The sequence below is a fragment of the Castanea sativa genome, chromosome 1 (assembly GCF_040712315.1).
Source record: "Castanea sativa cultivar Marrone di Chiusa Pesio chromosome 1, ASM4071231v1".
NCBI lineage: Eukaryota > Viridiplantae > Streptophyta > Magnoliopsida > Fagales > Fagaceae > Castanea > Castanea sativa.
The window spans coordinates 54,821,579-54,843,840 of NC_134013.1; the positions used below are offsets into that span (position 1 = coordinate 54,821,579).

At 34.4% G+C, this 22,262-nt stretch overlaps 2 protein-coding genes across 6 annotated transcripts; both read left to right on the top strand.

The window, feature by feature from the left end:
- The first annotated feature begins 575 nt into the window (after positions 1 to 575).
- Positions 576 to 8,369, top strand: LOC142622430 (phospholipid:diacylglycerol acyltransferase 1-like). 2 transcript variants are annotated; one of them, XR_012841909.1, is made up of 8 exons: positions 576 to 1,689; positions 3,424 to 3,646; positions 3,868 to 4,151; positions 4,739 to 5,063; positions 6,122 to 6,381; positions 6,974 to 7,464; positions 7,821 to 7,869; positions 8,007 to 8,369. XR_012841909.1 is itself a non-coding variant. In XM_075795893.1 (7 exons), the coding sequence occupies exons 1-6, from the start codon at positions 1,208 to 1,210 to the stop codon at positions 7,455 to 7,457; spliced, it is 2,058 nt and encodes a 685-aa protein (XP_075652008.1). In that variant the 5' UTR covers positions 1,076 to 1,207; the 3' UTR covers positions 7,458 to 7,464; positions 8,007 to 8,369. The 2 variants fall into 2 exon arrangements, 1 of the variants encoding a protein (XP_075652008.1); XM_075795893.1 differs by lacking the exon at positions 7,821 to 7,869 and having other exon boundaries at positions 1,076 to 1,689.
- A 7,004-nt stretch (positions 8,370 to 15,373) lies between these two features.
- Positions 15,374 to 21,759, top strand: LOC142619451 (nuclear transcription factor Y subunit A-3-like). 4 transcript variants are annotated; one of them, XM_075792550.1, is made up of 6 exons: positions 15,374 to 15,781; positions 18,801 to 19,184; positions 19,800 to 19,912; positions 19,988 to 20,059; positions 20,434 to 20,589; positions 21,063 to 21,759. In XM_075792550.1, the coding sequence occupies exons 2-6, from the start codon at positions 18,935 to 18,937 to the stop codon at positions 21,423 to 21,425; spliced, it is 954 nt and encodes a 317-aa protein (XP_075648665.1). In that variant the 5' UTR covers positions 15,374 to 15,781; positions 18,801 to 18,934; the 3' UTR covers positions 21,426 to 21,759. The 4 variants fall into 4 exon arrangements, with proteins under 4 accessions (XP_075648665.1, XP_075648681.1, XP_075648677.1 ...); XM_075792566.1 differs by having other exon boundaries at positions 15,380 to 15,781; positions 18,986 to 19,184; XM_075792562.1 differs by lacking the exon at positions 15,374 to 15,781 and adding an exon at positions 15,849 to 16,231.
- Positions 21,760 to 22,262: the final 503 nt, after the last annotated feature.

Genomic DNA, 22,262 nt, shown 5'->3' on the forward strand with positions numbered 1-22,262 from the left:
GGACAGGCAGAACATTAATAAGAGAATTCAATGCCTCAGCCAGGTATTAACTAGCTGTCAGACCGTTGGAGCCTCATCAAGACCTGCATTAACAAGCCCTAAAACGTTACAAGGAGAGCATTAAAACCACAATCAAGGCCCCAACGGCTAGAAGCCCCAAAGACTATATATACACACTCACAAAGAACACAAAAGGTAGATAATTTCACCAACAAGAAATACTTTGACATTTTTCTTTTACTTTTAAGAGATTGTCATATACTAACTTAGACATCGGAAGTATTGTGGCAAGCGCCACACCGGTGTCTATCTCAAGAAAGTTTTGGTCCGTTTTGTAGGGGCAACAACGAGATTTCGGCATCATTTAGACAGATATATACTACTGACGATTTAACTTCATCGTTTTTTTTTTGAAAATATTTTAAACTCGAAAAATATTCTACAGCCGGAGTTGAAAATTGCAAAAAAACTAGGAGTAACCTCCTAGCATCACCTATAGTCTAAAGTCGTTATTAGATAAACTCACCATTACGCGAGAATGAGAAGTATACGCCGACTGCTCGATAGTCTTCCCTAGTACGAGGCTGACAGGCACCATGACGCAAGTAGCAGCTTTTATGCTATTAGAGGAAAGGAAACCACTAGAATACTTACTAGTTTTATTGTAGATGAATGGAACAAGCTAGAATGGCCTCCAAAAACCAAAACCAAAACCAAAACCCAATCCCAACCATTTTTTGTAATTAATGTACACCACTCTTATCCAGTACCGCCACAACAACGTCACTCTCCCCCACCCCCCCCCCCGCCCCCGGCATCCCCTACTTCCTCACCGTTGATCATCTTTAACTCCAACGCACCCACTTTCCACCCTCCAATTCACTGACCCCTTGTCTGAGCCGACGCGGTACGGAGACACGTGTCAACACAATGGTTTTCCTCCGGGGCCCACGTAAGATCTTTTAACCTCCAGAGCCTCCCTTCATTCCCTTCCCAATATGAACAAAAAAAACACACAAAACCCGCACAGCCAATCCCGTGCCTCCACGTTTCACTCGCCGGGAAACCTAGGGTTTTGATCAGATACTCCGGCGGAGCATAGTAGCTCAAACTTTCCATTTTTTTTTAATTTTTTTTTTATAATTAAAAAACTTCTCTATACTATTTATGTACTTTATTTAATTTTCGCCCACCCCGGAGCGAAACGATGTCGTTTCTGCGGCAGAGAAAGGCCACGAAGGCCGAGGAGAATAAGTCAGAAGGCTCTCAGATTGACACCGCCTCAAAAAACGACGACGTTGTTGATAACAGAAAACAACAGAAGCTTCCACAAAAGCACGAAAGCGAAGAAAGTTCCAGAAGAAGGAGAAGTTCTTCGAGGAGATGGTCTTGCGTGGACAGCTGTTGCTGGTTCATTGGCTGCATATGCTCGATCTGGTGGTTCTTGCTATTCGTGTACAACGCAATGCCAGCTTCGTTTCCTCAGTACGTAACGGAGGCGATAACGGGACCGTTGCCTGACCCTCCCGGCGTCAAATTGAGGAAGGAAGGGTTAACGGCGCAGCATCCGGTCGTTTTCGTGCCCGGAATCGTCACCGGCGGCCTCGAATTGTGGGAGGGGCACCAGTGCGCCGAGGGATTGTTTAGGAGGAGACTCTGGGGTGGCACATTTGGTGAATTGTACAGAAGGTAAAGGTCCTTTTCGGGTTTCTGCACCTTTTTTAAAAAAAATTTTAATTGTAATTTTTGTGCTTTGTGATGAGAATTTTGGTATTCTTATTATGCTTGCAGAAAAGCACTGCACTTTAATTGGTTTTGGATACGATAGCTTAAATGAGATTTTAAAATAAATAAAAAGATTCTAAAGTGGGCAATAACTTAATTAGTTTTTTTTTTTTTTTTGGGTGAAAATGTAAGGAAAAGTGAAAATTTTAAAAATGGTATATAAAAGGTAAAAGTTGAGCTTATACAATGGGACACTTAAAGGGTAGTACAAATGTACACTACTCATTGATTAGTGTGACATGTGAGGGAAGTGATTTTGATACTTCAAAGGGTGTTTTATTTATTTATTTATTTATTATAACAATGCAAAAGTGGGTTATGTTTGTTTTGCTTAGGTGAGAAGTTAGGGGGGGTGACATTGCTTAAACTTGGGTGTTTCTTGGGTCATTGTCATACGCAAGTGAAGAAAGTGTTTTTTTTTTTGGGTGATTTTTTTTATTTCTATGGAAGAAACCTAAAATGAAGATGCTAGAAGTGAGGGAGTATTACTTTTTAATTTGGATTAGAACTTCTTTGTGCAATGCCATTTCGTTTTATGGGAAGGCACGGTTCGGAGAAGTTTTTTAAGTGATTGATGAATTTGAAATGAACTGGATTTGGTGGTGAATGATGTGGTCTATATAAGATGAAGCATTAGCCAATTCAACCATATGTCATGTATTGGTCTGAGAGCATGACATTTGAGGAATGTGTATTTATAGCTAATCTAGTGGTTGCAAGAATGCAATAGTTTATATCATGTTGTTCTTAGCTTAGAATGGAAATCTTATGGGTGAGGTTGCTGGAGACTGACTTATGTTAATAATATTTGATTTAGGTCTGAAATATTTGAAAATTTTTCAACCAGAAGGTGTTGTGTAAATGGTAAGTTTTTAGATGATATCTTTAAAAAACAAACGGGATATGGGGTGATTATATAATGATGGACCATTTTTGACTAAATGGCCTAATTGTTAAAGCTGCCGTATTGCCCTCTAAAAGACCCAATTTAACCATTTTCAAGCCTTTATTGGATATTTTTGGTATTTCATTGTCGACTGTGAACTTGTGAAATCTGTGCTTCAACCCTTTTCATACTATCTTATATAAGTATGCATTTGTTCCACATAAATTTAGTGGCTGTATCTTACAAAATTGTTTGAATGCATAAAGCAGTACTTCTTCTGAGGCATAGGAGTTGGCATTAAATGAGAAAATTTGTGGGCAAAAAATGGTGTCCTTAAAATAGGGGTTTAGCATGTAAAAGTGCATGATCAATGGACCATAATCCTTGCTATGAACTTGCTTAATTAATAAGATATAATTTTTTTCTTTTAATTTTTTTTATAAGAAATTAATATCCTTTGACTAAGCACAAAATTTAATTAGAGATAATTGAAAGTAGACTAACTATACCTTATATTGCTTTTGATCCATGATATATATGTTAAATTGACCAATTATATCCGTTCCTGATTGATTAGCAACAGGTAGAATTATATTATCAAAAAAATAAGACACCAGGTAGAATAAAATCATGCTAAATTTGCCTGTATTCTGAATGTTTATCAGTTTGCTGCTCATTTGTTATGAAGTTTTGCGATTATCTTAATGGAACCATGGAAGTGAGTCCTTAAGGGGTGTGTGTTGCTTCTGCAGGCCATTATGCTGGGTTGAGCACATGTCACTGGACAATGAAACTGGACTGGACTCGCCTGGTATAAGGGTGAGGCCTGTATCTGGACTTGTGGCGGCTGATTACTTTGCACCAGGTTATTTTGTCTGGGCAGTCTTAATTGCCAATTTGGCTCGCATTGGATATGAGGAGAAAACCATGTATATGGCTGCATATGATTGGAGATTGTCGTTTCAAAACACCGAGGTACAGATTTCAATTAGGAGTTAATTTTTCCTGGACATAAATTTCACCAACTCAACTTGTGTTGCTGAAATTTCATTATTCAACTTTTCGTTACTTTGAAAGAAAAAAAAGTCATTATTTAACTATCTGGTATTGGCAGAAGTTTTTGTCATCCTCTTGTAGTATAGAATACATCCTGTCTCGAATCCGCTTATGATTCGCTGCCTAATTGGATTGATCAGGTCAGAGACCAAAGTCTAAGCAGGATAAAAAGCAATATAGAACTCATGGTAGCTACAAATGGTGGAAAAAAGGTGGTTGTTATTCCACACTCAATGGGTGCTATCTACTTTCTGCATTTCATGAAATGGGTTGAGGCACCAGCTCCAGTGGGTGGTGGTGGCGGGTCGAATTGGTGTGCTAAGCATATCAAAGCAGTGATGAATATTGGTGGACCCTTTCTAGGCGTCCCAAAAGCAGTCTCTGGACTTTTCTCTATTGAAGCGAAGGATGTTGCTGTTGCCAGGTTTATATTTCAACTGTCATGATATGAATAGGACTAGGTTATAATCTTTTCTTTTCTTGTCTTAATCGCCTCGGTTTCAGAATTACTTCAAAACAAAGAATGTTTTGTAGCATGTATAGGATCATTTCAAAGGAAATAGGGTGGCATCAATTTCTTTTATTATGAATTTGGTGCAGGATAAAGATTGCATGAAGACTCCATTCTAGCTGGTGGTCCAAGTTATCAATGTTTTTTGTATTCTTTGATTTGCAAACGTCCTTTCTCATGGCATTGCCTGGGAGAACCTTGTTTGATTCCTGCTTCCCTTCACCCCCACCCCACCCCCCCCCAAAAAAAAAAAAAAATTTGTTGTAAGGAAATAAGAAGAGAGATGTTTTTCTGTTAAAGGTTTTTTTTTTTTTTTTTTTAAAGATTTACTGTCCAGATAAAATTCATCTTGCTCTCCAAAAATTCTGACTCATCTTTGGGTAATTTTGTGTTCAAATATTGTTTACTTGAACACCCAAATTCAGATCTGGACACCAATACTGGCATGCATGTTTCCATACATCTTTTCTGCTTTTGATGAACCGCTAATCCTTAAACAGGGCTTTCGCACCAGGTGTTTTGGATAAGGATGTTTTTGGTCTTCAAACTCTACAACATATGATGCGGATGACCCGTACATGGGATTCAACCATGTCAATGATACCAAAAGGTGGGGATACCATTTGGGGTGGCCTTGATTGGTCTCCTGAAGGATACTTCAACTGTAGTGCAAAGAAGCTGAAAAATAATGATACCAACACTGCAGACCAAAATGGAAAGGGAGGTCTGGGTTCTACAAAAAGAGTAAATTATGGGAGGATCATTTCATTTGGGAAAGATGTAGCTGAGATACATTCCTCTGAGATTGAGATGGTGGATTTTAGGGTAATGTTCTGGGTTTTAGTTTGATTGCTATGAGTTCTCTTTCCATTGAAAGTAAACATATCTTCTCTCTCTCCCCCCCACTGCCTCTGTGTGTGTGCATGCATACCTAAAAAGTATACAAAGTGTATTTCTCTCTGCCACCTGTGAAAGGTTATACACTTATAATTAAGTTTATATAGAACAAGGGGATAATAGAAAAAGTGTGATGTATTGTAACTAACAAAACAGGATACTTTAGTAGTTTATTAAACAAAAAATTAGTAGAATGCATAAAAAAGTGATAATAATAATGAATCTCACAAATGAGAATCAAGAAGATGGCCTATTTGATGGAATGAGATGACTATGTCCGGGAATAAATAGTTAGCAAGAAATGAGTCATTCCATTTTTTAACAAGTAGCTTATTTCCTGAAAAGCTTTTTTTTTTTTTTTTTAAATCATCCATATGATTGATGAGCCATAAGATAGCCCATGGTTCATATGAAATTAATTATTAAAATGGAAGGGGTTTTTTTTATTCCTGTCCACCAGTCTGCATGCAAGGAAATTAGTCTTATTGATTGATCCATTTCATCTGTATCAATACTTTGTAATTTATACTATACCTACTTTCTAGTATCAAATTTCTGGGTAAGATTTTGTAGCTACAGAGTGATGCAACTGCTTTGCAAGATTACGCAAAGATAGACTGCTTTTTTTTCCTATGTTTTATGTGGAGGACTAATTCTTTCTTCTTGTTATTTCAAATGCGAGCCTGTATTGTCACATATCATTTGCTAGAATGCACAATCGATCATATGAAAGGCAGACTACTGTTTTTTGCACTCTACGAGTGCTGATTTCTTTAGAGTCCAAGCTTTTTAAAAACAAATAAATAAACAAAAAAAAAATTCCTGAAGTATATTTTAGTAATCAGTGACTGAAATATCGTACATCTGCTGCTGAGGTACTCACTAATTTGAGGTGTTTGCTACCTAGACTAGCAATTGTTATTTGTCTGAAGTATATTGCTTGGAGTTCTATGTGCTTACTTTCTCTTTTATTGGCTTACTGGCAGGATGCTTTCAAGGGTAGTAACCTTATAAATGCAACCAAGTGTGATGTATGGACAGAGTACCATGAAATGGGTATTGAGGGTGTAAAAGCTATTGCAGATTACAAAGTTTACACAGCTGGGTCAATTTTGGATCTGCTTCATTATGTTGCCCCCAAGATGATGGCACGTGGAGATGCTCATTTTTCATATGGAATTGCTGACAATTTGGATGACCCTAAATACCAACATTACAAATATTGGTCAAACCCCTTAGAAACAAAGTGAGTTTTTAACTTTTCTTTGTTGTTTTAGCTGTTTGTTTCTTATGAGTAATAAATTGCCCTGACATAATTTTTTTTCTTCAAATGTTGTTGATGATGTGCTATTTAAGTTGTACAAAGTATGCGCACCAATGTGACTGATCAATGTTAAAGCTTTTAATTAGCCAAGCATGCATCATTCTCTGCAGTGTGTGTGTATAAATATGCACATGTCATACTCTATTTATATGTTTGTAGACACATTGAGCACAGTGTTACATAATCTAGTTACCTATCAAAAAAAAAAAAAAAGGATGTTACGTAATCTTGTTGGAAGGTTCTCTTCTGTGCGGTACAGAAGCTTGGGAAAATGGGTTAAAATCCTTCTTATATTATAGTTACTGGAGAAATTGATATCTGAAATTTTGTGAATGGTCTAATGTGTTGGAAATTTTCTCTTCTTGATCTTAAAATATTATGTTTAGGCTGATGATATGATTTGTTTATTTATCACTATAATAGCAATGAACGTTCTTTAGTTGTTCTAGGTTGGCTATAGTTCAAGTGAACTCCCCCTTAATATTGCTGCTTAAACTTCTGTACTGCCTTGCAGATTACCAAATGCTCCAGACATGGAAATCTACTCTATGTATGGTGTTGGAGTTCCCACGGAAAGAGCATATGTATACAAGTTAACTCCTCCATCAGAATGTTACATTCCATTTCAGATAGATACCTCAGCAGAGGGTAGAAGTGAGGACTCCTGTCTAAAAGGTGGTGTTTTTTCTGTTGACGGAGATGAAACTGTGCCTGTTTTAAGTTCAGGTTTTATGTGTGCTAAAGGTTGGCGGGGAAAAACTCGTTTCAATCCTTCAGGCATTCATACTTACATAAGGGAGTACGATCATGCCCCCCCCGCCAATCTTCTAGAGGGCCGGGGCACCCAAAGTGGTGCCCATGTTGATATAATGGGTAATTTTGCATTGATAGAAGATATTATAAGAGTAGCAGCAGGGGCCACTGGAGACGACTTGGGTGGGGATCGAGTTTACTCTGATATTTTCAAATGGTCCGAAAACATCAACTTACAACTTTAGATTCATGGTGAGTATTTGAAGTTTATCGATACAATTTCCATAAATGTTTGAACTTTGAAGCAATATATTGTTGAAAGCAACTTTAATTGATTTAACCTTGCGGTACGGGCTTTGCCTTTCAACACCCCTCCCCCCCCCCCCCCCTTTCCATAAAATATAAAACCTTCTCTTGGTTGAAGTTTGAGGTTTTGTGATATTGCCCAAAGATTTATATATTCATACAAAAACATCAGTCTCAACTTTTTGTAGTGCTTGATTAATGATTCAATCTAAAAATAAACCTTATCCCAAGTTCTCGAGCTTTAGGTCTTTGATTACACATTGTTTTCATTAATCTGAAGCCTTACCTTCTCTGAATGGCAGAAATCATGCTTGACTAATATAATATAATCAAAGGACACAATATATTGAGGTAATCCGCTACTATTTTCGTTTCTGTCCTTGGTGTTACATTCTCAATCATAGCATCTCAGTAAATTTGTTTTCTATTTTCATACCTTGCCCTTAATACCATACATTTGTTAAAGTTTGTTCCCACCCTTGTTTCAGCATATTAGCTTTCTACTATGCTTCAAGGGACCTGATGAGGTACTGCCTTCCCATGTTAGCGGCGGCGATTGAAGCAGTGCACTTTTTTGCTCTCATTGAAGCCTAAGAGTTGAGGTGCTCGCTGCTGAAGCAAAAATGCATAAAGATATATATATAGTATTTGTAGTCTGCATTCTCTCAGGAAGCACCCAGTTTGGTTTATTAATTGGAATTCCACGTTATTGGGTTCCCTATTGTTTTCGGTGCACTAACTTGTAGAGTCCATAGGTCCCAGAAATTTTGGATATCCATTTAATTTATTTGATTTTTGTCAATAAAAGTTACTGTTAATTAGTGCATGTTACTTTGTAATTATTTTGTGGGTCTTGCTCTCTCTGGCTGGTGACAGCTTTTTCCACTTTTAGACTGAATCACCTAATGCTCTAATGCCTTCACACGAAGCCTAATAAGGTTAATGATACAGACTACAGAGTTGGTTGGACTTTAGGCTGGTGAATCACATGATTGTTGAAAGGAAATATGGAACAAATAGTGGATTCCTTGTTGGTATGTATGAGTGTGACCCAACTGTACTATAAGACATCTTTTACCTTAAAAACGGGTGTGTAATTTGACTACAAACATCATATGATTTCTTGCCAAATTTCGCTGGGTCTTGGGCCTGGTTGCTTTTCAATTTTTGAAGTTCAAAGTGTCTGGTGTTACTTCCAATTGGCTGGTTTCCTTTTTTTTTTTTTCTTTTTCTTGTTGTTTTTTTTTTTTTATAGTGTACGGTTATGTTATAAGGGTTGAGTTAGAAATCCTTTACAGGCAATGAATCAGATGTGGTCTATTCAACGCTACTGCCACTTAAGCAAGCCATATATAAGTGACGATGTTACACTTAATGTAACTTTAAGCAATATTAAACCCACCTATTTCATGTACTTGCCCACTTAAACAAGCATGGGGTAGCTTTGACGCACTCATCGGATGGCTCAAAGCAGCGTATGAAGAGAATGGTAGATTAGCTAGAATTAAGCGATTTATTTAAGGGAAGTTAAAGAAGGCCAAGCAAAAGCTAGAGGGATACCTATTGAGAAGAAGAAACAAAAAGGCCAACTATTGTAATGGCCACAACTATCGCGGTGATTCAAGGAGGCGATGCTAGTAGACTACGGTGGCTCTATGCTACGATGGCTTTGTTTCTATCATATCTCTCTCTTTCTTCTCTCCAGGCCAGATCTAGCTTTCTCTTTCTATTAATTTGGATTAAATTTGTTTTTTAAACCCCATGTTAGACGTATGTGACCATTTTGTTAGATTTTTAACAGTTTACAAGTTGAGGTACTGATTTGGCTGGTATGTAAAGTTTACGGAGTAAATTGGTGAATAAAAAAGTCCAGGGGGTGTCTTGGCCAGTACTTGAAAGTTTAGGGGGTATATGAATATTTTTCTCATATTTTTTAATTGAATGTGAATTTTGACAAATCCACTGTTAGATTACATTATCTTTGTATATTCTCTATGCTTGCAAAATTTTAAGGTGATCAAAAATTAATAGCCAAGGCATTAATCAATTGTTTGAATTCAAATTTTTTTAATTTAAAATAATGCATAAAATTTGAATTTATAGATCAAATAGTAAATCCAATTGACATAAAAATTGGCATGATATTAAGAATATATAAAACATGTAATTCAACGGTGAGATTTTCAAACTATAAATTTTATAACAAATTATTAGGTGGTGTAACATTGTTTAGAGTTATATCAGGTGTAACTTGAACCAAACCCTATATATATATATATATATAGAGAGAGAGAGAGAGAGAGAGAGGATTTGAATCCTAGATGTCTTCGTTGAAAATACTAAAAAATGCTAGCTAAATTACTCTCTTTTAATAATAAAGGTGATGATAAAATTATTAGTGTTTTTGCACCTTCCTTGAAAAGCATGCCCAAAAAGAAATCATTTCATATTAAATATTTAAATTTAAGAGTATTAGAGACAACTTACTTAACATAGATTGTCATGAATGGATCTATAGATTTTTTTATAAAAATAAAAATAAAATAATATTGTGTCCTTATATGGTATCATTTTATTTAAAATATTAGTCAATGTAACAAAAATGTTATCATGAAAAAAGTTTGGTTCCAAACATATTTAAAGTTATTTCACTCTTAACTATTTGGCAATTGAAGTACCATCTATGTGTTAGTGATATGATTTTTTCTTTTCCTAATAACATGGGTGTAATATTATATTTTACCAATCAGAAAAGATAGTTCCAATTTGGAGCCAAACTCTGACCTAACATTATAAGAATAATGTTAATACCATGATAAAATCCACAATTTTTTGTCATAAGTTGCCCATTTGTCTACACATGGATAAATTGTAGTAAAATTATGTGTTTTGTTGTAATTCACTGGTACTAGCACAAACACATAGATAAATTGTAGACAAATTATGTGTTTTGTTGTGGTATATTAGTATTAGCATGATTCACCACTCTCATCTCCACACATGAGTAAACTGTAGCCAAATTACGTGTTTCTTCGTAGTATAATGGTACTAGCATAATCCACTATTCTCAACTCAACACATGGCCAGATGGGTAAATTGTAGCAAAATTATGTGTCTTGTTGCGGCTGCCAGCATTTTTTTTTTTATTTTAAAAATGATGGTGGCAAATTATTAAACATTATAAACCGAAGGCCATAAATGTGCTACGAAGCACTAAAACTCTCCACTCTTAAGATCAGCTAATTAATTTATAAAATGAATATTTTATTGGTGCAATAATCTAATCTCCATGTGGGGTTGGGTAGTAGACTAATTGAAAAGCAACGAACTCGGACATCTTCGTCTTTACTCATGTCTCCTTGCGAAGCCTACGAGTCAAACCCACCAGTACCAGATCTTCTCCAACAGGCTTTTTTTTTTTGGTTTTTTTTTTTTTAAATTTTTGTAATTTCTCTACATTTTTTTAAGGTCTCCCTAGATTCTAGTACCTATTACTAAACGACACGGATAATAGGACAAACTACCTTTTCTTTTGATCTCTTTTGCATTATCATCTCACTCATTCAAATTTACTCAACTACCCCTCCACCTTCTTTTAACTTTTTCTTTATAATATTATATATTGCTTCTTATGGTGAGCCGAACAAAGTTTCTGATTCTCAATCCATGACTTTATCTTTCCAATGAATTATAAGAGTCTTTATATGTACAAATTTGGTTTATTAAAAAACTTAACATGCCTAAATTGTTTGTTTGGAATCAGTTTATTTAGTGTTTTGCTGAAATTTTTTTGCTAAAAATGTGTTAAAGTATACTTATGCCTTGAAAAAAAAAGTGAGAAAATTGTTTAAAAATTGAAAATTGTTGTTTGAAAATATTTGTGGATATACGTGTGAGGTGAAAAAGTACGTTAAAATGCGTAAAATATTGTTTAAAAACTGAAAATGGTTGTTTGAAAATACAAACCAAACACTCCTTAAGGTTTTAAAACATAAAGTTAAAAGTCAATACCAATCACACCTATCAAATTTTGTATTAATTAGATGTTATTTATTAATCGATTTATATATTTATTTTTTATGCATAATTTTAGACTACAAAAACTTTAAATTCAAACATTTGATTTAAAAAATTTACAAGCTTTAGGCTACAACTAAATTTGTTGTCAAATTTTGTCATTATACGTATTATTTAAGCATTACTTTTTTAATAAGTCATGTGATTAAAATTATAAACTAATAGTCTATTCAATTGCCACATGATAAGTTAAAGGAAAATAACTCCAAACCGGTTTTACCCCAAACTTTTCAGTGACCCTCCCAAATGAACATTTTTCTCTTACAAATTCTCAAAATATTTTATTACGGTATATTACTAATGCAAACAAGGAATGTAATTTAGATATTTTCATGGAATTTGATGCATCTAATACTATGTTAGATTATATTACTAATGCAAACAGGGAATCTAATTAGATATTTTCATGGATTTTGATGCATCTAATACTATGTTAGATTATTAAATTTGTTTTGTTGATTTTGAGGAATATGCCTTTTATGCCTAGTGCCAACTGCCAGCCCAACCTCACAAACTATCATATCATCTACAGATGAATCAATTTAATTAGCATTCAATTACTTTAAAGAAAAAATATAATTAAATATAATAAAAAAACTTAGCTGTGTCTAAACCATGTGTAACATTTTGGATTATTAAATTGATCTTGACGTTTTTAAGGAAGTTTGGTCATTTTTACAAAGTTTTGGTGCAAATGAACTTCAAGTTGAATTGGTGAAGCTTTCATTCTAATTTACAAGTTGTGCTAAGCAATAGTGTGTTGGATAGTAGGTTTCGAATCTTGCTTATTTAAATAGAGTTGGTAAGACTGCCTACTCGGCGGCTCATGAGCTCGGTCAATGGGCAGTTACAAGTCTAAGACCGCACTCGGGGTGTGTGAAAATTTGAAGTGTCCATTAGGTATCATATAGATATAGGGCAGTTAAAATTCTAAGACCAAGCACTCGGGGTGTGTGAAAATTTGAAGGGTCCATTAGGTATTAGGTATCATATAGTTTTCGGTAGTTTATTCATTAAGTATAAAATAGATATAGTTTTTAATAACTTTTATGATAAATATGTGAAAAAAAAAGTTTAACTTATTATTTTTTTTAAAACTAGTTTTATTATTATTTTTCTATGTAAGAAAAATAAAAAGGAGGCAAAAAGCAACATAAAGAATGGCAAAAGGAGAGCAATTCCCTTTACTTTTATAATTGCATCCAATCTCAAATCCAAATCTAAATCATTTATTTTATTTTATTTTTGAGAAATAAATCTCGATTGTTTATTTGTTTTGAACTTTCTATGATTAAAATAAAATATATAAATTCCCAAGAACATGATCAAATTATTATTTAATTTTTTAAGGGGTCAAATAATATCCCATTGTATTTAGTATATGATTCCTTTACACACACACACATATAATTTTATTTTTTAAGTATGTTCTCAGAAAGATAAGGTATCTCATGAGACCTTTCTTTCATAACATATGGGATTTACACATGGTGTGAGAAAAAAATCTCATGAGACTATCTCATAAGATAATTTTTCACTCGGAAGGACTTAATTGATACATAATTTATTGTTTGTTATTTCCTTTTTAATAAAACTCCTATAATGTTTTTTTTTGGTTGCAATGCAGTGAGCTTTAAAAACATAAATCAAAAAAACAAGAAGAAAGAAAGAAGAGAATCATTAAAAATTGTAGCAATAACATTGTGTTTTTTTTTTTTGAGAAGGAAATAACATTGTGTTTAAAAATGAGGATGAGAAGGGAAAAAGAGGGGAAAGACAATTATTTCCTCTGTTAATCTGTTTGGACTTTGGATAATTGGGGAGTAAAAGAAGGTAAAGAGAGCACATCTAGTTGGCTTGCATTTTGCAATCGACCCAATTTGGACGGGTTTGAAGGGAAATAATGGAATAAAAAAATTGGAGCCCACATATCTGACTTTTAATTGCCCTAAATTTACATTGTTACCATAACTTTCACCCATCTCACTTGGGCATAAAAGTAAAATACATAAATTTTTCTTTTCATTTTATTTCTCTTTGCAAACCAAACAAAGGAAAGAGGAGCATCATCTCTTTTCTTTTCTTTTCATTGCCTCCCTATTTCCAAATATACATGAGAAAATTATTTTCCTTTCCTTTCCCTTACTAATTTCTTTTATTTTCTCTTCCCTCTTAGCTGCTATCAAACAAAGTGTAAGTAACAAAACCATTGAAGGGCCAAAGCGGGTCATCCCCAATTTAATTTATATGATTTCCAAGTGTAGTATTTGAAATTACGGTCGGTCACCAAATATCTCTTCGAAATTTTTTCCATAATAATTTATAATTCACAATCTTATTATTTTTTTTATTTTTTAACCAATTAACTAGTAAAATATAATAAAACAAGACTCAAATGATCTAATTTTCTTGTGACTTAACCAAAAAGTTCAATACATCCACATTTATTTTTCTATACTAGGTTTATGAGACTAAAATAAGATAGTTTATATTTTTCTGTTACAATTTGCTTTTGTAATTAATAGTTACCTATGGCAAGCCGGCGAAGTCCCACCGCATATCTTTCAAGTCACAATACCACTCTCCCATATTAAGCAATAATAAGGAAATGTAAGTTTATTCTCAAAAAAATATAAACCTCTTATCCCTAAATGTTCAATTGATTTCCTTTTAATAGAAGGGAAACAATATTTTTTAAAATTTCCATCCATATTTGATCTCATTTAAAAAAAAAGAATAAGTTAATTAAAATTCAAGATTGAATAAATCTAATATTTTCATATCTAACTAATATTACTTAGACTTATGATTATTTATTATTAATTCTTATTTTATTTTGACATTTTATGTGTGTGTATATATATATATATTATATTTAATTACTTATTTTGCTTAAAGAAATAAATTGGACGTGATTAAAAAATATTTTATAAAATTATTACTATTTAAAAAAAAAGGCTAAACTAAAGTTCAATACTAAACTAAAAGAGTAATGTTTCACAATTCAAATACAATAAATTTTATAAAATTTTCTCACAATTGTTGAGACCGTAACATATTGATTATTAAATAATTTCACAAATTTATATTATCTTTTTTTTACTAGTGAATTAATATCACTCCAATAATTGTAAATTTTTTTATTTTTTTTAAAAATGAGGAGGGTTTATAGACTTATTGAAAATAAAATCCTATCGGCATTTATACCACCTTTCGATTTCCAAGGGTATGGGGAAGGCAATAATTCAAAGAGAGGAAGGGCATTTCCGAAAATAAAGCTACCAAATTTGGCCCAACAACAACAAAGTTCAGATAATTTATTATTATTATTATTTATACAAGATAGAATTTTTACTCTAGTCTAATCTAAGTGTATATGTGTATAAAATTCTTCCTATAGACTTGAACCCTAACCCTTTCTCTTCAGTCACTCACAGTAATTTATATTTCTAAAGTCACGTTTAGAAAAAAATCTAAAATTTAGTACTATAGTGAGGGAATAATCACACGCGGTCAATGGGCGCGTGAAGAGTACGGCCAACAGCACAGAGCCAAAAAAGTGTAATAAGTCACCTGGTACGAATGTGACGCAGCGCGTGTGAATAGCGCGTGGGAATGTACCGCATAGAGCATAGTAAAGGGCGGCTATAAGAGTAAGAGAGAGAGAGAGTGTGGACAAGGCCAAAGGTTAAGGACGCGTTTGGACGCTAGCGTGCGGCCCCAGTAGTCAGAAAACGACGTTAAGTGGAAAATTACAAGCAAATAGCCAAAGAGAGAGAACTTGCACCCAACCAAAGTACCCAACAAGAGAGAGAGAGAAAGAGAGAGAGAGAGAGAGAGAAAGAAATGGGAAAGTTGGAGAAGATGTAAAGGTTGTAACTTGTAGTGGTAGACCTGGCTGGCAATGGTGGGTGAGAGTGTTAGTGTTAGTGTTAGTGTTGTGACTTTGTTGAGTGAAGAGTCTTTTGTTTGTGGTTGTTTTAGTTATAGCTTACACAGCAAAGCCGAAGATCAAGGAAAGAGAGGGACTTGTACGGACATAGATACAACCAAAGACATATTAGTTTGAAAGAGAGAGAGAGAGAGAGAGTGTATTGTGGGGGGGTTTCAAGAGAGGAAACATGTCCAAGTTCGTCCCAACACCACTCTTCTTTGCTTCTTCTTCATGTCCTAGTAGATCCCAAAGGTCTCTCTCTTTCTCTTTTTTTCTCTTTTTATTTTTTATTTTTCACTTATTATCTTGTCTCTCCACTATCCTTATCTCATATGCATCATTTGCCATAACTCTCTTTGCTTTTGATGCTTTCCTTTCTTTCTATCTCTAGCTAGAGTTTTTTTTTTTTTTTTTTTTTTTTCCCACTCTCTTTAATGTACTTTTCCTCTTGTGGGAGGTTCAGTTATTGGCCTAGAATCTTAGTGGGTTGCTTTTATTTGATGTTTTATTGGGTGCATGTGGGGTTTTAGATCGTAGTGATAATGATGATGATGATGGGAAAGTAGTTCTTGGTGAAGTTGTTGCTATTGGTTGTCTGACTCTGGTGTTGTGCTTTTGGAAGTTTTCTTTCTCGTTTTCTGGTTGTGGGTATTTCATACTTGAGCATTTCCATTTCTTGAAATGGGTTTTTGACTGCATTTGGTAGGTGGTTCCTTTTTCTCTTGTTCCCGCAGGATTAGAAATTTTACTTACTTTTTTTTTCTCTCTCTTTTAATTGTTTTCCCATTTTTAGTAATGGGTTTTTGTGTATGTCCCTTTTGATGTTTGATCTATTAAGGTTAGGCAAGCCATGAATCTGTCTCTCTCTCTCTCTTGTTTCTTGAATGACTGAGCTCCAAGGACTCTGAAGGAGTTATATATTGATCTAGGTGTCTCATGTATTACTGTGATTCATGTGATGAATTTGTGTGATTGAACTTGCTTTTGCGTTTTGTTGTGTGTCTGATTGTTTGGTTTCTACTTTATAGAAATTAAAACCTCTCCAGTCTTCAGGGATCTATGCCTCAAAGGTTTTTATTTTAATTATTTTGCATACTTGCATGTAGACCTCGTTAGTCGTTTCTAGTATTTGACTGAATGTAACTCTTGACGGCATTTCTCTCAAGGTCTTCCAAAGCTAGGGTTTTTTTTGTTCTTGAAACATAAAACAACCAAGGTAACTTTGTCACCATGACCTTTTTATGGCATTTCATGGATTTTGAGTTACAGTATGGAATTTTGTAGTGTTAATTTGTAGCCTGTGACCAAGTTCTTACTTGAATATTAAATGATGCATGTATGGGATCATCGGTGATCTTTGACTAATTAACTTGGTGAGCACATCCAATTGTAATTACATGTTGTCTGATAGATGTTTTCAATGACTGTTATGATTACGGCTTGACATTCTCTTTCCACTGTAGAGAACTTCTATTAAGTAACAAAAGTGGCTTGGTTCTTTCTAATTGCATTAGATATTAAGAAGAGATGTTAATGAGCTTCAGCTCAAATGGCACTTCCACCTCCCTTAATAATGGGATGGAGGGTAAGGTTGTTGGTTCAAGAGGCATAGTGTGTGTCAGTAACTTACCAATCAAATAATGATATTAAGAATAGACGTTGATGTATATTGGAAAAACGTAGATTTGTAAAAGGCAAATATTCTCTTTTTTCTCATGATGTGGTAGTGAATGCTGAGGTTTGTGTTCTCTTCTCCGTTGGGACTTTGTCAGATTATGTGCTTGCTTGCATTTCTACAACTGTTGGTATAATGCTAGGGTCAGCATAGTAATAAATCCCCTATCAAATTTATTTATTTTTTATAGATAAGAATATGAATTAACCAATGATTTAGTGTAAATTTTGACATTGAATTGTGGTTGCATTAAAGGAGAAGAGGTGGTTGAAATTGAATGAATTTATGATGCTTTAAATAAGATAGCTGATGTGGTGTTTCTTCTTGAAGTGTGTGTGTGCTGGTCCTTCTGGAATTGTGGGTAAAGCAATAGTTTCTCTATGTGATAATTTAGACATGACTTAATACAGAAAAAGCCAAAGAGGGTGTCACACAGTTCCAATTTTCACAGAATGTGGCATATGGAATTCATGACTTAATACAGAAACTTGTAATTGTTGTTATATCTGATTTAGGTGAAATAGTAGGTGCTTTGAAGATAAGGAGAGATCAATATCAGACTTGAAGCTGTTTTTCTTTAGAACTTTAATGGATTGGTTGGCTGCATTGCGGAACCAATCATTTTTATCTTTTTTTGATTTCCTAGATTCTTGTAATTTTTGTTCTTGATTGTTTGACCCCTTGTACACTCCCTGTGTACTAGGGTGCTTCCCCTTTTTTGATATCAATAAACTTATTACTTATAAAAAAAAAAAAAAAAGGGAGAGATAAGAGTGAATAGCATTTGGGCTGTAATGGGTTTTTTCCTTATAGGATTTCTGTGTGGTCATCATCATTTTTCAGAGAGCTCAAATGGGTTAGTTAAATACCCACCAAAATTCTTATGTTCAATTCTGTTCCTACAAATTAGGATATGAACGTTAAACATTCCCATTCAATCCACAAAATGTTATTCATTCATGATACGTTGGGGTTAATTGATAAAAGTGGTACAATTGGAAAGAAAAAGATCATATATGGATAATGGGAAAAATGGGTTAGTTAAAGACCCACCAAAATTCTAACGTTCAATTCTGTTCCTACAAATTAGGATATGAACGTTAAACATTCCCATTCAATCCACAAAATGTTATTCATTCATGATACGTTGGGGTTAATTGATAAAAGTAGTACAATTGGAAAGAAAAAGATCATATATGGATAATGAGAAAAATGGCTAACAGTGGCGAACCTTGATAACAAATTCTTTGTTATTAAATGAGGATCTTACTGCTTTGGGAGTTTGGAGATTCTAATTTATAGGATTGTTTTCCTTACCAAGGAATCATTTTATGTGTAGTCAAACATTAGGTATGGCTTAGGTTACTGTAGTAGAATACAAGTGGTGCTCACTTTCAAAATTATGGGTACTAAATCCGTAAAGAAGAAATAAATTAATGCATCCAATCCTCTTCTTGAGTGCTTGGAGGCTTTATGTTGATGTGTTCTTGAGTCCATCTTTTCTATTTTTGAATGATTGCAAACATGTCATTAAATGCATGTATTTACATGATTTTATGAAAATTACTCATTGACTTTTGTGTTTTTCATGATTAGCTAATCTCAAATTGAGCCAAAGTGACCTGCTCACAGTTAAGAATCTTTTGGCTTTGGCATCAAATTCAGAAAAAAAAATTGACAGACATCTAAACTTTCCCAAGAAAAATTCTTGACAAAAACCTGTTCATGCAATGCCTCATCTCACTGTTAAATGCTCATCGTGGTGGAATTCAAATGAACAGAAAATTCCATCATCTTCATCCAAGACTGCAAGCTTGAAAATGGATTCTCCACGACAACAAAGTCATGAAGCAAAACATTTAGGTCTTCAACTACCAGACCAGGAATCATCCACAATTCAATTTACTGGTCAGTCTCACCATGAAGTGGGTGCTGTGGGAGGGACCAATTCTCAAGGTCAATGCATTTCATCAGAATCAGGTATTTATTCAGTTGATTCTGTGATTCTGTTCCACATTTTTTGTATAACCCTTGTGAGGTGCAGACTTTTACAGTGATCTTAAGGTGAGGCAGAAAATAAGAATTCAATTATATTTGCTAGGTGCAATTTTTCAACAAGTTAGGTATTCTGGAGACTAAGAACTACATATACAAAAGATGTCTTTAAACTTGCTTTAATGTGTGTATTGTATATTATTTCTTTTATTTTTTTCCCTGTACTTTCTGTTCATTGTGAAAGTTGGCTAGCAAGCGTCTTCTGAAGATTTGGTTAGGAATGTTTATTTGAAGCAAATTAAATAAAATATAGATCTCTGTTACTAGAGATTTAAGCCATGATAGGTTTACACATGGTTCCATAGAAAATTTGGCTTGGAAAGTTCAATTGAAGTAAATTAAATGAAATAGGGATCTACAGCAGAACAAGTGTTGAAGGCAGTACCTCCTTTTATCCTAATCTATATGGTCATTCCTTGCATATGTCATGTTAATGTTCTATGTTTTTATTTAGATCTGGGGTCATAAGGGTTTCCTTTTTGCACTAGTCTTTTGCTAGGTTAGCCTAACATGTGATGAATTGTTTATATATGTATCCAGATCAAGATGAAGGTTGTGGCAAAGATGCCAAAGGTCAAATGAAGGCAGGTTTTTTGCTGAATAATTCAGATTTTATGTTCAATCCCTCACAAGTTGCTCATAGCTATTCAATGGTAGGTTGAGTTGTAGATCATGGAACCTTGTTTGTAGGCTATGCTGTAAAACTCATGCTTCTTCTCCCATTTCAGGCTCGTGTTCCATATCCTTATGCTGAGCCATGCTTTGGTGGGTTGTTGACTTCTTATGGACCACAAGCAATTGTAAGTTCCACTAAGTTCAATGTTTGAGGATGCCTTTGATCTATGCATACCAATCTTCTGCCTTGTTAATTTTATCTTGTGGAGAATACATAAATTGGGAATCTGTATACTCTAATTTGTTAGATAGTGTTGGAATACATGAATTAGCACAAAGCTATTATTATTTTGCCATTTTCAATGTTGAGGCCAACTCTGACTATATTTTTTTTTTGGACCAGTACAATTGCAACTTTGACTAGGGACAATGGAGCTTTATCTACTTTATTATTAATCTGGCCTTTGTCTTCAACTGTTTTTTCCTTTCACGTATTTGTTGCAATTTATACTTCTTGATATGATACGTATGATTGAAAATTAACCGGTTTTGGCCGCAGATGATGGGGATGGCACCTGCACGAGTCCCACTTCCACTTGATTTTACGGATTATGGACCCATTTATGTCAATCCAAAACAGTACCACGGAATCCTCAGAAGGAGACAGTCACGTGCAAAGCTTGAGGCTCAAAACAAACTTGTCAAAGCTCGAAAGGTATGTATGTCCTTTTGCTGCATTTGGTTCCTTGTGGAAGTGTATGTTCTAGTTTTGGGAAAATCTGTATGATCTTTGCTTCAAATCTTTAATGAATTGATAATTTGCTTGGGGAAAAAAGAACAGATAAAGATTACACCTACTTCCCTTGAGGTTTCACAAAATGAAACTGTGCAAAATGACATCTTTCTTAGGGTTTGTATAAATACAACAAAAAAGTATGCCCTCCCACAGTGGCTTCCTGAGGGATATTCAAATTTTTTTTAATAATAAATATTCCTACTTATTTACAAACGTCAAGGGGAAATGGGGAATGTCATTTCATCTATAACCTCAACGGGTGGGGGGTGTCATCTCCTATATAGTTTGGTGTCATGCATTGATTCATCTGTTGTATTTATACAAACCTGAAGGGTGGGGGAGAGTATCGTTTTGTCTATATACTGATCTGCATCCCTTTCAATTAAATGCAGCCATATCTTCATGAGTCTCGGCATCGTCATGCATTAAATAGGACTAGGGGAACTGGTGGACGCTTTCTCAGCACAAAAAAGGGGCAAAATCCTGATCCAACCGCCACTAGTAGCAACCATTATGTCTCAGACACTGAAAATATGTCAGACTTCGATAGTAGTCAATTTGGAACCGGTCAACATGTTGGTTCCATTACAGCCTGCTCTGACATCACTAGTGTCTCCAATAGAAATGGTAACAATACCTATCAGCAGCCGGGTCACAGGTTCTCAGGCCTGTCTCCCAACTTGGGCGGAGCCATGCAATGCAATGGGAGCCTTGTGTCTGGTGGCACCCAACACTGTGCTTCAGTCGTCCGGTGAGGATATTGGGAAGTATACGATATCCATTTCACTGGTCTGGCAATTCATCCTTGGCTTTGTCACTTAACTTTCTATATGCTTTTATAATATGCATGATTTCAAATTGCGTAAGAGATGCCACCGTGTACTAGGTTTATCTATCTGCTTCCTGCTTCTTGCATTGCATGTATTGCGAGAATAATCACATGGCTGTAAGGAGAGGCTGTGCTTGTAATCCTACTTTGCTAATACGTCACTTTGGTGGTTACGATGTAACTCTTTGCATAAATGGGAGATCATCAAACACAATATATATATGATGCTTCCAGCTATAGTCTCCTAGAAATTTGGTCTATTTTTTGCGTTGTCATACTATGTATGTTTTAGGGTGTCCATAGTATATTATCCTCTTTATGTATGCTACAAATGAATTATGTGAGACGTACATGGGACGAAGTCAGGACTTAAAGTTAGGGGCGGCTTTGACTGTTGGCTTTGCTGCTACTTATTTACTAAGTTTTTTTTTTTTTTTTTTTTTGGATGTGTTTCTTTTTTGCTAGGTAAAGACAAAATTATTTAGTTTAAAACTTTTTAAAGGGCTGGTTGTTTGTTTTGAGTAAAATTTGTTAATTAGGCTTAATTATTTTTAACTTCACTATTTATTTTGTTATTACGCTAATTTTTTTAGGCTTGTATATTTTGTTTTAGATTTTAGATCTATAAATTTTTTTAATGGCCTTCAAATGAGGAAAATGTTACAGCTACAATTTTTTTTACAAATTCTTAATATGGTGAGTGGTTATTAGCTAGTAAAAAAGTGATGTAAGTGGTGGGCTTAAATGTGAACCAATAAGACTT